At 33.2% G+C, this 15745-nt stretch overlaps 1 protein-coding gene across 2 annotated transcripts in view; it reads left to right on the top strand.

Moving 5' to 3' along the window:
• LEPR (leptin receptor) overlaps positions 1–15745 on the top strand; it is a 109389-nt gene that overhangs the window by 52818 nt on the left and 40826 nt on the right. For both annotated transcript variants that reach the window (XM_055350096.2, XM_031011785.3), the window contains exons 5-7: positions 8458–8666; positions 12247–12392; positions 14456–14600. In XM_055350096.2, the coding sequence (XP_055206071.1) occupies positions 8458–8666; positions 12247–12392; positions 14456–14600 (500 nt within the window). The remainder of the gene's footprint in view (positions 1–8457; positions 8667–12246; positions 12393–14455; positions 14601–15745) is intronic.

Below are 15745 nucleotides of genomic sequence, written 5' to 3'. Positions count from 1 at the left end.
ATCTTATACTTTTCCTGATATAACACTGGAATCAGCCATTTCTCCAAGGAGCCATGGTTCCTTTTGTTGAAGAATGGTATTTACAAACCAGTGTCTGGAGGATAGTTGTTCGTTGTTATTGTTTCTAGCCGTCTCTGTGTGCAGAGCTAGTTAGAGCACACAATATATACACAATGTGTGTACATAATATACACAAATCTATATATCTATATCTCTCTGTATGTACATGTATTAAAGGGTGTGTGTTCATACTAATATGTCCCATTCTAGGCCAAAACTGCACAAGTCCATTCTAAACTTCTTTTCTTTCTGTTTTGTAACTTTCTTCTCCAGCAGTGAGAAAGAAAGCTGGCTTCCCTTTCCCACAGTGTGTTACTTATTTGCTCAGTGCTAGAATACACACAAAGCAGTTTTAGCATTGCTATCCCATACTGCTGTGAAAAACGAAAACAAGCGTACTAACTGAAGTACAATATTGTTTACACTCATTTTGCCTTTACTAAGGCTAATGGGTACATGGTCAAATATTATGTTCCAAAGTTAAATAGGATAGGTCTTCCCTCTCCCTTCAGGTGGTTATATTATTAACTTGATAGACATTAAGTTCTGTTTGTTTCAGTTTGCATTCTTCTTTTTTTCCCACTTTCTCTTCTCTTTGTTGATTTTCCATTTATTTGGTGATATCTTACATCTGAAGAGTACTTTGCATTTTACAAAATGCTTCTTAAACTTTCCTCCTTGATAAGATTTATCTAGGTCAGCACTTCTTACTTGGCATTCAATAGGTCTGGGTGGAACTAGATTGCTTGCATTTATTCAGAACATAGATTGCTTAGCTCTGGACCTTCTGAATTCCTCATGGGGTCTAGGAATCTATTTTTTCACGAGTTCTCCAGGTGATTTTTATGATGAGTCTAGTCTGGGACAATAACTCAGTCTCAAATTATTTTGGATTGGCAAGGGAAAATTTTGAGGTAATGTTTTTATAGATTACCAATCTGAAATTTAAAATAAGCGACTTGATTAAATGATTTACAAAACTAATACTAAATTTTCTAATTCCACTTCATTGGTTTGTTCACTATTTTGCTGTCAGTTTACATTACAATCAGGAAATTAGGTGGCACCAATTTGGTGTTATTCCTGTAATAATTTAGCATAGAATTTGCTTGGAGAAGCTTTAATATATTCACATTTTCTGGGAAGAAAAATGGGACCAAAAGTCAGAGGACAGAATGTGCTTTCTTTCTAAACCATGTATGGCTACCAAAAATGAAATTCCAATACTAAAGAATTATATCTCTACCTTTTGTGTAAAAATATTACCAAAAAGGCAAAAATGGTAAAGAGACAAAATTTTAAGTTCATTTGACAACTGTTTTCATACTACTTTTACTTTCAAGTAAAGTTTATTTACATGTAGAGGTATTAAATAAATAGTGGCACTGAGTTTGTATATGCGTATGTATGCTGGTAAGGCATAAAATATTTTGTTGCATATAAAATTTTCAAGAATTCCAGAAATTCTTAATGTTTGCTTGTTTTAAGCCAAGTATATCTCCTGTTACTTTTAAAATTTGATGATCCATTTATTCTCATACTTTAAAATTATCAAATTTGTTAGAGTATCTTTTGATAGTAGTAAAAACAGGGTTCTTAACTTCTTATACTGACTTTGGCATGTAACAAGGTTGGTGGATTCCAGGTTTCACACAAACTTGGGAAACTCCTCTCACAAATACAGGAAACAGCTAATGTTTTTCCCTAAAGAAAAGAATCATTTGAAGTAATTATATAATTCTCTAATGTTTCCATTTATAAAAATATTGACATGATTCAGGTTATAATTATTTTTTAGTCATGGTTACTATGGTCTTTATTGATCTCTAAATAAAATGGTGATGATAACAGCGAAATTTATCTTGTGACAATAAGGCATGTTGGGTGTAATGAAATGAATATTGAACATGATGCACAAGACTTCAGTTGAGTTCCAGGTCTACATTCTCTCCAAATCTCAGTTTTCTTACCTGTAAAGTAGGTGATGTTAGTTCCCTCAAAGGGTGCTTTGAAAAACTGGATTAGATAATATTACTAAAGGTGTTTCATGTAAATTGTAATAATGAAATTTGATGATATATTTAATGTGCTTTCTCTATTTTTGTGTCCTTTGCCCATCAAATACCCACCAGTAGGGAGTACAAAATACTTTTGGCTTATACCTGGGGAGGGAAAATTTTCTTTTTTCTTAAAGGGCCAAATAGTAAACATTTTGGGGTTTGTGGACCATCCTGTCTTGGTCACAGCTATTCAACTCTGTGCTTGTAGAAAAACAATTATAGTTAGTGTGTAAATTGAATTAATGTTACTACATTTATGGGCACTGAAATTTGAATTTCATGTAATTTTCATGTATCATGAAACAGTCTTTTTTTTTTTTAATTGAAAATGTAAGTAACCATTCTTAGCTCACAGGCTGTACAAAAACAGGCAGATGGCTGGATTTGGCCTGTGGGCCAGAGTTTGCTGATCCCAAGCTTAGAACATTTTGAAATTAGTTTTAGATTGATGCTGATAGTGTCATGATGGGGTTAGCTGTTGGCATGGTTACAGAAAGCTTTTTTAAAAACCAACAAACAATGAATTACTATAATGCATATTTTATAATGTAGATACTATATAGTCATTATTAAGGATATATACTCTATATGATGTTTTGCATGTATGTTACAATTATTAACAAAATGAAAAAGAGATTGAATAAGTAGAAAATACATCAGTGAAGGGATGAGGAAACCATAGAGTTAATCTGATTTTAAATTCGCCCTTTTTTACAAATATTCAGTGTATTTAGAAAAGAATGGCTTTGGCAAGACCATCTGAAGTAAGATGATGTGATTCTAACTTTTCTTTTTGTCTTAAAATATGACTAAAATTTTCTATCATTTAAAATGTTAGCAGAGAATATATTTGTTGTTTTGTGCTCAACTTAGGCAAATATTCTTGCTTTAAAATTCTGAAGTTTTTCAGCCAAAGCATAATACCTTGCAAGAATGTTTCTGACATAAAACACCACAATTTATTCAATTTATTCACAGACTTTTTGTAAAAGCTTTTATTTTAATATTTGAAAAACATCTAAAAGGTCTGGCTTGATATTTTTAAAAATTACATTTTGTTTGCTTTGCTTAAAGATTTAGATAAAATCCAAAGTGCTAAATCAGGCTACCTCTAATTCAAAACAATATTTTATGGGTGGATAGCATTTTACAGTTTTCAAAAATACTTTTATGTGATTATTGTCTTTGATATTCACACCCTTGTAAACATAGATGGTTCGGGGATTGTCTTGGTTTTATTGATTCAGGAACCTGAGGCTCACAAATATAAACTTACTTATCCATGATCCTATGGCTAATAAGCAAACAGAAGTACTTGATTTTAGATCTCAATGTTAATTTAGTGTGCTTTTGACACTAATATCCCCTATACAGTTCCCAGTAGATTCCTTGGCACATTAAAGCCATGCAAATGTTGTTTCAGGGTTGATTTTTTTTAGTAGTAAAGTAATAATAAATTCTATTACTTGAAAATATATCATAATTCAAAACATTTAGTATTAGTGGGGTATGCAGAGAAAGACTAGGGTCTATTTTTCATGTTTTTTATATCTGGATGCTCATGTATATGCTAGTTTATTATAGCTTCTAAAGTAACACTTTTCCATAGTGATTTCTAAATTATTGTATTTGTTAATTACAGTGTTTTCCCTCTACAAGGACTGCAAGATTTCTGAAGGCAGTGATCATGCACTTGACTATCTCCCTATCCCCAGGTTCTTTGAAAAACAGTGTGGTTTCGATATGAGGTAGCAGATATTAATGGATAGAATGGGGCAGCACAGGTGAGATGGGTAGTCAGAGGCACTGTTACTCCTCACTCTTCTCCCCACTGCTCTTATTCTATAGTCACTTCATTTACACCAAGACTTAGACTCCCTAAAGGATGAGGCAGATTTATAAAAAATCTAGTAAGTAAGAAATAACAACTGTCTGTTCTTGGTTGCATGCTATTATTTTTTATGCCCTGTATTTGGTAACCCTACCCAGCTAATTATAATTTTTTTTTAAGATTAACCTACTTATTTGAGGGTTTAAAATGATAGGCAAAGTATTGCTTACAAAAATTTTCCTAGATTTTCTTTCTTTTTGTAAATAGTTTTATTGAGGTATAGTTGATATATAATAAGCTGTACATATTTAAATTATAAATTTGACAAATATTGATGTGAGAAATCACTCATAAAACCATCAGTATAATAAAGAAAATGAATATATCATCAATTAGAAAATTTCTTCCTGCTCCTTTGTAATCCCACCCTCATGCTCCTACCCATGGTACTTCCTCCTCCCACCCCATCTCTGTCCCCAGGGAATGGCTGATCTGATTTCTAGCACATAGCCTACTATTACTCTAGCATTTTTTAGAACTTTATATAAATGCAAGCATACAGTACTTTGTTGTGCTTTCATATACATGATTATCTTGAGATTCATTAATGTTGTTTATATCAGTATTTCGTTCGTTTTGATTGCTGAATAGCATTCCACTAAATGGTTATATTGCAATTTGTTCATCCATTCACCTGTTGATAGGCATTTAAATTGTTTATAGTTTTTGAGTGTTACAAATGAAGTTGTCACAAGTGTTAGAATTGAAATATGTTTTCATGTCTCTTGGATAAACGCCTGGGCATGGAATGGGTGCATCATATGGTAGGTGTGTGTTTAACAACTTAAGAAAGTGCCAAGCTGTTTTCCAAAATTGTATCATTTTACATTCCCACCAGCAGTGTAAGAGTTCCAGTTCCTCCACATCTTCACCAATACTTGGTGTAGTCAGTCTTTTTTTGAAATTTTAACCATTCTAGTATGTGGATAGTGATATCTCATTGTGATTTTAGTTTGTGTTTCTTGAGTGACTAATGATGTTGAGCATCCTTTCATATGCTTATTTGCCATAACTATGATTTATGTGGTGAAGTGACTGTGTAACATTTTGCCTATCTTTTTAACTGGGTTGTTTGTATTATTATTATTTAGTTTTGAGTGTTGTAGATACCTTATGGATACAAATCTTTTATCAGATAGATAATTGGCAAATATGTTCTCTGTGTATGGTTTGTCTTTTTGTTATCTTTCATAGTGCTTCTCAAAAAACAACTTTTCAATTTTGATAAAGTCTAATTTATCAGTTTGTTCTTTTATGGATCATGCTTTTTGTGTCGTATGTAAGAAATTTTTAATTAACACAAGGTCACAAAATTTTTTACTTATGTTTTCTTCTAGAAGTTTCATAGCTTTAGGTTTTACATTTAGATTTATGATCCATTTGGAATTAATTTTTGTATCTGATGTGAGGTATGGATTAAAGTTCTTTTCTTTTATTGCATATAGATATTCCATTGTTCCAGCACAATTTATCAGAAAGATTATCCTTTTTCCACAGAATTGCTTTTGTGCCTTTGTAGAAAATCAGTTGTCCATGTAAGTGTTAGTCTATTCTAGACTCTATTCTGGTCCGTTCATTTACTTTTTTTTGTTTTTACATGAATACTTCATTGGCCTGATTATTGCAGCTTTATAATACATTTTGAAGTTAGGTATTGTTATTCTTCAAACTATGTTCTTCAGTTTCAAAGTTGTTTTGGCTATTCTAGATTATTTGCATTTCCATATGAATTTTTAGATTCATCTTGTCAATTTGTGTAAAATAGCCTGTTGAGATTGTGAGTAGCATTGCATTAAATCTGTAGATAAATTTGAGGAGAGCTGGCATATTAACCATATTGAGTCTTCTGACCCATAAGCACAGTACATCTCTCCTTTTAGTTAGTTCTTAATAATTTCCATCAACAGCATTTCATAGTTTTCAATGTGCAGATCCTAAACATCTTTTGTCAAATACATTCCAAAGTTTTCTATTTTTGATGTTATTGTAAATGATATTTTAAAATAATTTCTGTTTCATCAGTTATCCAATATAAATTCAGTGTCATAAAATTATTCATATTTCCTTATCCTTTTAATATCTGTAGACTGTGTAGCAATATCGTGCTTTCAGTTTTTATATTGTTAATTTGTGACTTCTGTGGTTTTTCCTGGTCAGTCTGTGATACGGTTTGGCCATGTTCCCACCTAAATCTCATCTTGTAGTTCCCATAATCCCCATGTGTCATGGGAGGAACCCAGTGGGAGGTAGTCATGGGGGTGGTTACCTCCATGCTGTTCTTCACTATTATGGCGGTTACCTCCATGGTAATGAGTGAGTTCTCATGAGAGCTGATGGTTTTATAAGGGGCGTTTCCCCACCTTCACTCTGTACTTCTTGCTGCCACCATGTTTGCATGTCCTTCCACCATGATTCTAAGTTTCCTGAGGCCTCCTCAGCCCTGAGGAACTGTGAATCAATTAAACCTCTTCCCTTTATAAATTACCCAGTCTTGGGTATTTCTTCCTAGCAGCATAAGAATGGACTAATACAGTCTGGTTAAAGCTTCTTTCATGTTTTAAAATCTTTTAACCAGCTTTTGGCTTTCTTGCTCTTTGTGTATTATTTTTCTGTATTCTATTTCATTATATTCTGATTTGATATTTATGATTTCTCATCTATTTTAAAGTTTGGTTGAATTTGCTCTTTTTTTCTCCTAGTTTGTTAAGACAGAAGCTGAGGTCATTGATTTGAGACTTTTCTTTTTTTCTCATATAGGCAGTTAGTGCCTATATTTAGTGTTAAACACATTTCCCTGGAATTATTGCTGTAAGCAATATCCTACCTTAAAGAATATGTTGTATTTTAATTTTCATGTACTTAAAAATCCTTCTAATTTTTTTTGATATGTTTTTTGACCCAGGAATTATTTAGTTGTGTTCAGTTTCCAACTATTTAGGGCCTTTCCAAATATCTTTCTCTTATTGATTTCTGTTATTAATCCTATTTTTGTGTGACTGGAATCCTTTAAAATTTATTGAGACTTGTTTTATGGCCCAGAATATGGTCTTCCTTGGTAAATGCTTTTGCAAAGAATGTGCATTCTGCTATTGTTGCATGGAGTGTTCTCGAAATGTCTATTAGGTCAAGTCAGTTGATGCGTTGTTCACGTTTTTATCCTTACTAATTTCTGTCTACTTGTTATATCAATGGAGAAGAATGTTACATCAATGATGAAATGAAATTAATCAATAATTGTGGATTAGTCTATTTCTCCTTAAGGTTCTCTCAATCTTTTGCTTCATGTATTTTGAAACTCTGTTATTGGGTGCATAAATGTTTTGGATTGTTATGTTCTCTTGGTAAATTGATCCCTTTTTCATTATGAAATGATCATCTTTATCTCATGGAATATTCACTGCTTTGAAATCTACTTTCTCTGACGTTAATATAACCATTACAACTTTCTTTTGACTAATCTTATAATGGTATATCTTTTCCCATTCATTTCCTTTTATTTGTGTTTATAGTTAAAATTGATTTCTTGTAGGTTGTTTATAATTGGGTCTTTTTAATCCAGCATGATAATCTTTGCCTTCTAAATGGGATGTTAAGGCTGTTTGCATTTAGTGTGAAAATTGATATGTTTAGGTTTAAATCTTTTTATTTCTTTTCTTATCCTATTTTGTTATTTGTTTCCCTTTCCTCTTTTTATGCCTTCTTTTTGATTTTTTAAATGATTCTACTTAATATCCTGTTGCTTATTAATTATATTTTCTTGTTTTATTATTTTAGTGGTTGCTTTAGCATTTATAATATTTGTCTTCAACTTATTATAGTCCAAGAGATAGTATACCTCTAAGTGATATCATACCACTTCGTGTAAGAACATTACAAATTTCTCCCCTCCCAAGCTTGGTACTAATGCCATACATTTTACTTTTACCTACGTTGTAAACTCCACACCACGGATCTATTATTTTTGCTTTAAACAATCAATAAATATTTATCATTTTAGTTAAATTTCATTTCTTTGTGTGAAACCACATTTCTATCTGCTATCATTTTTTTTTTTGCCTGATGGATTGCCTTTAGCATTTTTTATAGTGCAAGTCTGGTGGTGATGAATTCTTTTTGCTTTGGTATGTCTGAAAAAAAAAGCCTTTATTTCATCATTATTTTGAAAGCTGTTTTCGCTGGGTATAGGATTTTAGAATTGCAGTTTTTCTTTTATTTTAGTACTTCACTTTTACGTCACTATCTTTTTGCTTATGTTATTCCTGATGATTAACCTGCTGTAATCTTTATCTTTGTTTTTCTAATGTAGGGTATCTTTTTTTTTTCAGATACCCTTTAAGCTGGGTGTCCCAAATAGTTTACTTAAATTTGTATTTAGTATCCTGCTTTAAAAGCCTATCCAGTATTTTCATATCTGTTTTAATATTTAGCTCTTATTTTTCAATATAGGCCTGAAGTGTTAGAAGATTCACCTCTGGTTCCCCAAAAAGGCAGTTTTCAGATGGTTCACTGCAATTGCAGTGTTCATGAATGTTGTGAATGTCTTGTGCCTGTGCCAACAGCCAAACTCAACGACACTCTCCTTATGTGTTTGAAAATCACATCTGGTGGAGTAATTTTCCAGTCACCTCTAATGTCAGTTCAGCCCATAAATATGGGTAAGTTATGCACTAAAATGATGATAATAGGTCTAAACATCAGTCATATATAAAGGTTAAAAATTGCTTACAAAAATATTTGCTAGCTTATCTCACTTTGCTTAACACTGTAACGATGGTAGATGTAGTACTGGGGGTATTAAGAGTGGCTTCTAGAATGATTTAACAATGGTATGTATATCTCTGCCATTGTCACTTAAATTCTGTTTTGAAAACTGTTTTCTTTCAATCCTGGATCTATGTAATGGATGTGTATTGATTGGATATCACTTTTTCACATCTCAGATAACTATTTTTGAAAATAATTAGAAGCATGTTTCTTGCCTGAATTTATTCCTTCAATAAATATTTCTTAGAGGCTTATGCTTGTCAGAGACTGTGCTAGGAGCTGGAAAAAGAGTGGGAAATTAGACATAGATCCTACCTCAGAGAGCAGGGACAAACAATAGTAGGCAGAGACAATGATAAAAGAGTAAATGAGTAATTTACTGTACAAACATGATTACAAAAAACTTCAAATAATAGACAACACTCTGTTTTCTTTGTGCAAAGATCCCCCAAATCTCTTTTTATCAATTTAAATATACAATTACAAATGTGAATAATACAGGCAAATGTTAGCGCTATGTATTTAATTGATTAATTTCATTTAATTATATATAATTTAGCAGTTTTTCTCCACTTATATTTCCTGAAACAATTATATGCAAACTCTTTATGTCTGATTTTGCATCATTGGTTTTGACATCACTAGAGCCGCTTTTCCAAGTATCTGATACAATTTTCCATACAACTCAAGCTTTACTTCTTTCTAAGTTACTCGAGATATAGCACTTTTTGAAACTGTGTATGACATCATATTTTAACATTAAGACTTTCAAATAATTTGTCCTGTAGGGATATAGTTGTGATCTCCACAACGTAATTACAGTGGCATACAAGCAATTCAATCGTGAAGTTATACCATAGAGAAAAAGTTACAAAATCTTTATTCAATATCATTTTCTTTTCTTTTCAAAACTAATTCTACCTGATGATTTTTTAGTAGCAGTTAGAGTCAACATTGAGTGCATTGTTTTTCAAAATGAAGTAGGTAAGGGAAAGTGCTGTGGAATTTTTAAGAACTTGAAAGCTTTCTTAATTTTGTCTTTATGCAAAGATAATTTTGGGGAAAAGTATTTCCTTCTATTTGAATATATATGATAATATCCCCAAATTATATGTTCCATGAAAAAAAAAAACTTGTGTGATGGAGTGTCAGGGACTATTATTTCTGCTATGTAGATCAAAGAAGATCTCCTTTAGGACACAGTATTTGAGCTGAATGAAGAAGAGATATCCATGCAAAAATCCAGAGCAAAAGGTGCTCCAAGCAGGAAGAACAGTATTCACAAAATCCCTAAGATACAATGAACTTGGTAATTTGAGGAACGAAACAGAAGACCTTTGTGCTAGGAGTGAATGAGATATGAGAGTATTAAGGGATGAGGTCAGAGTTACCTGGTCTAGAGCATATTGTAGGCCAGGGTGGAGAAGTAAAGAGCTGTTTTGGTTTGGATCTGTTTGTGAGATGGTGCTGACTGGACTGTCTAGTGGATGGAGTTGTAGAGTGTGAAGGACACAGGGGTATCAAGGATAACCCTTAAATTTAGACCTGAGCATCTAGGTGAACAGAGACACCAGATACTGAGATATGGAAACTCAGGGAAGATTAGGCGTGTGTACAGAAATCAAGAGCTCTATTTTGGACACATTGTATTTGAGATGTCTATTGGAAACCTAAGAGACGTTGAATAAGAGGTTGGACGTATGAGTCTAAAGTTTAGGGGATATATATATATTTGGGAGTTGTTAGCGTATCAAGGTTTATAGTATTGTATGAGATCACCTATTTAGAGTTCAGGAAGAGAAAGACTGAGGGGTTATCAGTAAGAATGAAGGGGTAAAAGAGTATGTTGTTGTAGAAGCCAAGTGAAAAAAATATTTCAAGAAGGAGGAAATAAGCATCTGTGGAGTGCTGCTGAAAGGCCGAGTAAGGTGAACAGGAAATTGACATTGGGTTTATTTTTGTATTTCTAATATTAATGCATATTAATATTGTCAACCTAAAATGTATGACAGATACCAACTCTATAAAGCAAAAAGTTGATTTGGGAGTAGGAGGGGATTGCAGTTCTAGACATGCATGCTATGGAATGACTATGACACATCCACAGGGGATTGGAGTAAAGGGGAAGCTTGAAAAGACATATAGGAGACCTCCATGTAAGCTGTTTTGAACAAAGATTATTGGTTACAAGAGCTTGCTGCAGGGGTTGGCATTAGCTCATTGGTGGAGACAGCCGTTGTTAGGCAAGTGTCTCTGTGCAAGCGGCTTTTATGGAATACTGTGGTTTTGAGGAATTCTTTACGTTGTTCCAATGTAGGCATACATACATAAGGGGACTCCTTCATGGCCTCCCAACTCCATTGTGTTAGGGTTTCACACTAGTAACTCCAGTTTGATACTGATAACTTTTACAATATGCAGATAGGAAATGTACAATAGCTTGTAATATTGTGATTTTACTTTTCTTTGGTATATATTGTTTTCTCTTTGGTCATGGAAACACAGTAAATTTCACCTGCTGTTTCCAGACTTTTGTGTTTAGCTGTCTCTGCTTTAAAGTAACTGAAATTTACAATATGTCTCATAAAGTAAAACCTCATTGATTTTGACTAAAAGAGGAAAATTGTGACCAAATTCTTGAAAATATAGAATGTGAAAATTATCTTATGCTCTTTATTTATTGAAAATAAAATTCAAATCAGTGTTTAAATTTAATTATAATTTCTATATATATGAATAATTCCTGTTAATTGTAAAAACCTTGCTAATATAGAGATGAACAAACAAAATGCATCGAGTTTCCATCACTTTGGCAATCTTTATATTTTAACTATATCAGGAATCCAAGTATAAATGTGTGTTAAACTTTCAAAATTTAAACATTAAACATTTTTAATATTCTGAGAAACTTCATCGCTACTTCTGATGACAAGCCAGGCACTGCCGATGCTGCATTTATTGCATGGGAATATTTATGCTGTCAGTTATTTGAGTAGGTTTGTCTAGATTATAGTGATCTAAAATTAATAGACAAGCTGAATTTTGGGTAGTTTTGTGTATTTCCAAATAGTGTTCTGCAAAATGCTTTTTTCCTTTTTAACCACTAAAATAATTGAAGTGGGTGAGGTTCAGGGGAGACTTCAGATAAGTTTTAGGATGCTGGGTTTAATAAAGTTAAGTGGGATTCTTACAAGGGGAAATCACATTTAGCAAAATAATCTCATTTACTGATTCATAGTCTTTACCACTTAAGGGGAGGGAAATGAATATACATGGATTGCTATGATAAGGTACAGGGACGAGACCCAGTATTCAAGCTTGTTTCGGTTCTATAATTAGTCCTTGGATAAAGTCACCTTTTAAGTACTTGAAAGGCAAGATATGATGAAAATTTATTTTGACTTTATTTTATTCAGCTATAATTGTCATGAAAATTACTTGACTTAAAAGTATTCTCTTTTTTTTCTTAAGTGAAGCCTGATCCACCATTAGGTTTGCATATGGAAATCACAGATGATGGTAATTTAAAGATTTCTTGGTCCAGCCCACCACTGGTACCATTTCCACTTCAATATCAAGTGAAATATTCAGAGAATTCTACAACAGTTATCAGAGAAGTAAGTATATTTTAGTAAGTAAAATGAAAAGTTGAGAAGTAAATAAAGACCCTCTTAAGTCCCATAGCAATTACCCTCTGCATACTAAATATATACATTTCTTCTAAAGCAGAATGAATTATAATTCAACATTTCATATTATATATCATATATAGATAGATATACGTATGTATATATATGGCTATAGGAAATTTAGTTACAGAAACTTGAATTCATAATTACAATTATTTTCCACCAACAGACCACTGATTTCATCTTTTTTTTAATTGCTCAATCTATTTGAATGTTTTTCTGAATGTGGCAACAGAAAGATTTTTGCTTGGCTTATCATTAGTCGAGCTTCTGAATCTTCTGCTAGCCCGATCTGTGCACATTCCTGTAAAATCCAGTTTTAGCAAAGAACTCTGCTAGGTCATTGTAGCAGGAACACCCCCAGCCTGGATATCTGATGAATATTTGATCAGATTTCTCATCCTCCACCATTCCCCAAATGATGTTTGATCACCATGGCCTGTCTTCAGCAAGAATTCTGTTAGGTCAGTTTAGCCAGAATCCCTCTTACCATGATGTTTTTGCTTAGTAATTTTCTATCTACTCCCTCCTTCTTGGCTATAAATTCCCTGTTGTCCATGCTGTGTTTGGACTTAGCCCACATACCCCAACCCACCACAAGACCCCATTGCAGTGGTCCATATACCTATTGTGATGATTCCAAATAAAATCTTCCTTACTTCCTTTCTCTTTTTCTTTAACAGTTCGTTCCGTAAGTATTTATTGAACACCTGCTACATGCCTGGAACTGTTCTGCTTGCATCAGGATACACTGAGATAGCAGGACAGGATAAGAGGAATCTGGGGGTGCTGGTAGGGAATGGAAGGTTGCAATAATAAGTGGAGGTTGGGGAGGGTAACATTTGAGCAAGGATGTGAAGGAGATGGTGATGTAGATATCTGGGTAGTTGGGTTCTAAACAGGGAGAACAGCAGTGCAAAGGATGGTGTGGCTGAGGGCAGTGAAGGTGACAGCAGTAGTGGTTGAATTCAGAGGCCAGCAGGGGAGGAGAACGTGGAGCTCAATGAATGGCCTCTTGGGCCATGTGAATACTTTGGCACTTTACTTTGGGAAACTAAGTTTCATATAATTTAGAAGTAAAAATCAGTCTTTTTAGAACTGGCAAAAAAATTTAAAACATTTTATTTTCACAAAGAGAACGATGGGAATCCTCAGTGTCACATATGGAGAAAACAGAGTTAAGGCTTCCGTGGGTTTCAGCTTTCTCATCTGTAAACTGGAGATAATTTGTAAACTTGAGGATTTTAAATAGTAGTTATTAATATCTGATGTTGTTTTATGCATTCCTGATGCTTTTCATAATTTTTAGTCTGTGACATGCTCCCCTTACCCCAAGAGCAGTCATTAGAGCCAGAGAGTTTATTAACTTTGGAGTACATTTTTGGGAAGCTGAATTTTGATCTCCTAGGCTCAAGTGATCCTCCTGCCTCTTTTTTTTTTTTTTTTTAAGAGATGAGGTATCATTATGTTGCCCAGGCTGGTCTTGAACTCCTGGGCTCAAGTGGTCTACCCACTTCGGTCTCCCAAAGTGTTGGGATTACAGGCATGAGCCACCATGCCTGACCAGGCTCAGGTTCTTAAGACTTTTCATGCCCTTCTGTACAGGGACACTTGTAGTTCTTTGTCTACCCCTGCACAGCATTTTCTACCAGGTGTGTGTTATAGGTGTCAGTAGTGGCTTAAAGCTTCCCACAGATTTTAGCTGCATTTCTTAAAATTCTAAAGGTCATATATTCATCATGATTCAATTAACAGTATTTGCTAATTATCATTATGATTTTTTCTTGGACCCATGGGCTATTTAAAATTTTATTGACTAATGTGCAAACTTTTTTTTTGGTTATTGATGTTTGTTTTAATTCCACTGTGGCCAGATAACTACTGTGTAAGATATTAATTCTTTGAAATTTGATGAGATTAGCTTATCCTCACTTTTAGTAAAGGTTCCACATCAACTTGATGTTCTGATGTTTTAATATAATATTTAACAGGCTGACAAGATTGTCTCAGCTACATCCCTGCTGGTAGACAGTATACTTCCTGGGTCTTCGTATGAGGTTCAGGTGAGGGGCAAGAGACTGGATGGCCCAGGAATCTGGAGTGACTGGAGTACTCCTCATGTCTTTACCACACAAGGTAGGTTATGTAATAGCCACTTCTACTGGGAGGGAAATATATTTCCTGAACTTGCCTTTGTATAGTATAAGCATCTTACATTTTGAGGCCTTAAAATGAAAGGAGGAAAACAGTATCAACTTCCTTGTTTAAACTTTGAACAGGCCAATTTGTGAATTAAAATTCTGTCAGAGCCTCTAGGCTTGTGTGTTTCTATTGCAGTATATTGTAGGATCACTTTTCTTATTAAAAAGAAAAAATTAATATAACAGCTCCAAATTAACAAACTCAGAAAGCCATTTGTATTGATAATTCCTTAATTTACATTTTAAAACCAAGCATATTTATTTGACATAAAATTCAAATATTAACGTTTTACTTTATATTATATAATAAATGAATTATTTTTACTCCAGATGCTTGCTTTTGAGAGTTTTCAGTGCCAGTGTTCATATTTTAAAGGTTATTTTTAGCATCGGAACATCTACAGTTTATTCACAGCTTCTTCATGCAGCTGATGCGCAAAGTTTTGCATAGAGGCTCCAGAGGCTTGGAATAGTCCTAGACCTGTTACATGCAAAGTTGCGACTATAGAAAGACAATAGTCCTTTGGCTGGTTGTCCGATCTGTCAAAAGGGCAAAATTTTTCTTGTTCAGACTTACTGAGATTGATTATGGCCTGTACAGAGATAACAGGTACCATGCAAATGTCAATCCATTTAACAAGTTTACTTGTTGATTGCTTACTATTTTAAAAGCATTGATTCGTCAAAAGGCAAGTAGCAATAGTAGTTTAAGACATTGACTTTGGAGTCCAACAGAAGTTTATAGGAGTTCTGGCCCCACCACTTATTTGGAAAGTTTCTTAACCTTTCTATGCCTTAATTTCCTTTTATGTAAAATAGGGATGTTTTACATGGATATGAAATATCCATATAAAATTAAATAATGAAATGAAATAATTAACATTGGTCATGTGAAGAAAATCATTATTGTTTTCTTATTCTGCAAATTAAAAATTGCATAGTATGTCATATGCAGATAAAATGTGTATCTATATTATTAAAATTTTGCAAATTAAATATTCAATATCTCATATCAATTTCAATAAATTTATTCAGTGTAAATTTCACAAATTGTCAGGTTTTTATTAACTTAGTTTTCTT

Source organism: Gorilla gorilla, chromosome 1 (assembly GCF_029281585.2).
Source record: "Gorilla gorilla gorilla isolate KB3781 chromosome 1, NHGRI_mGorGor1-v2.1_pri, whole genome shotgun sequence".
In the NCBI taxonomy this organism is placed as follows: Eukaryota; Metazoa; Chordata; class Mammalia; order Primates; family Hominidae; genus Gorilla; species Gorilla gorilla.
The sequence above is the reverse complement of the archived record's forward strand: the minus strand, read 5'-3'. Positions and strand labels throughout refer to the sequence as shown.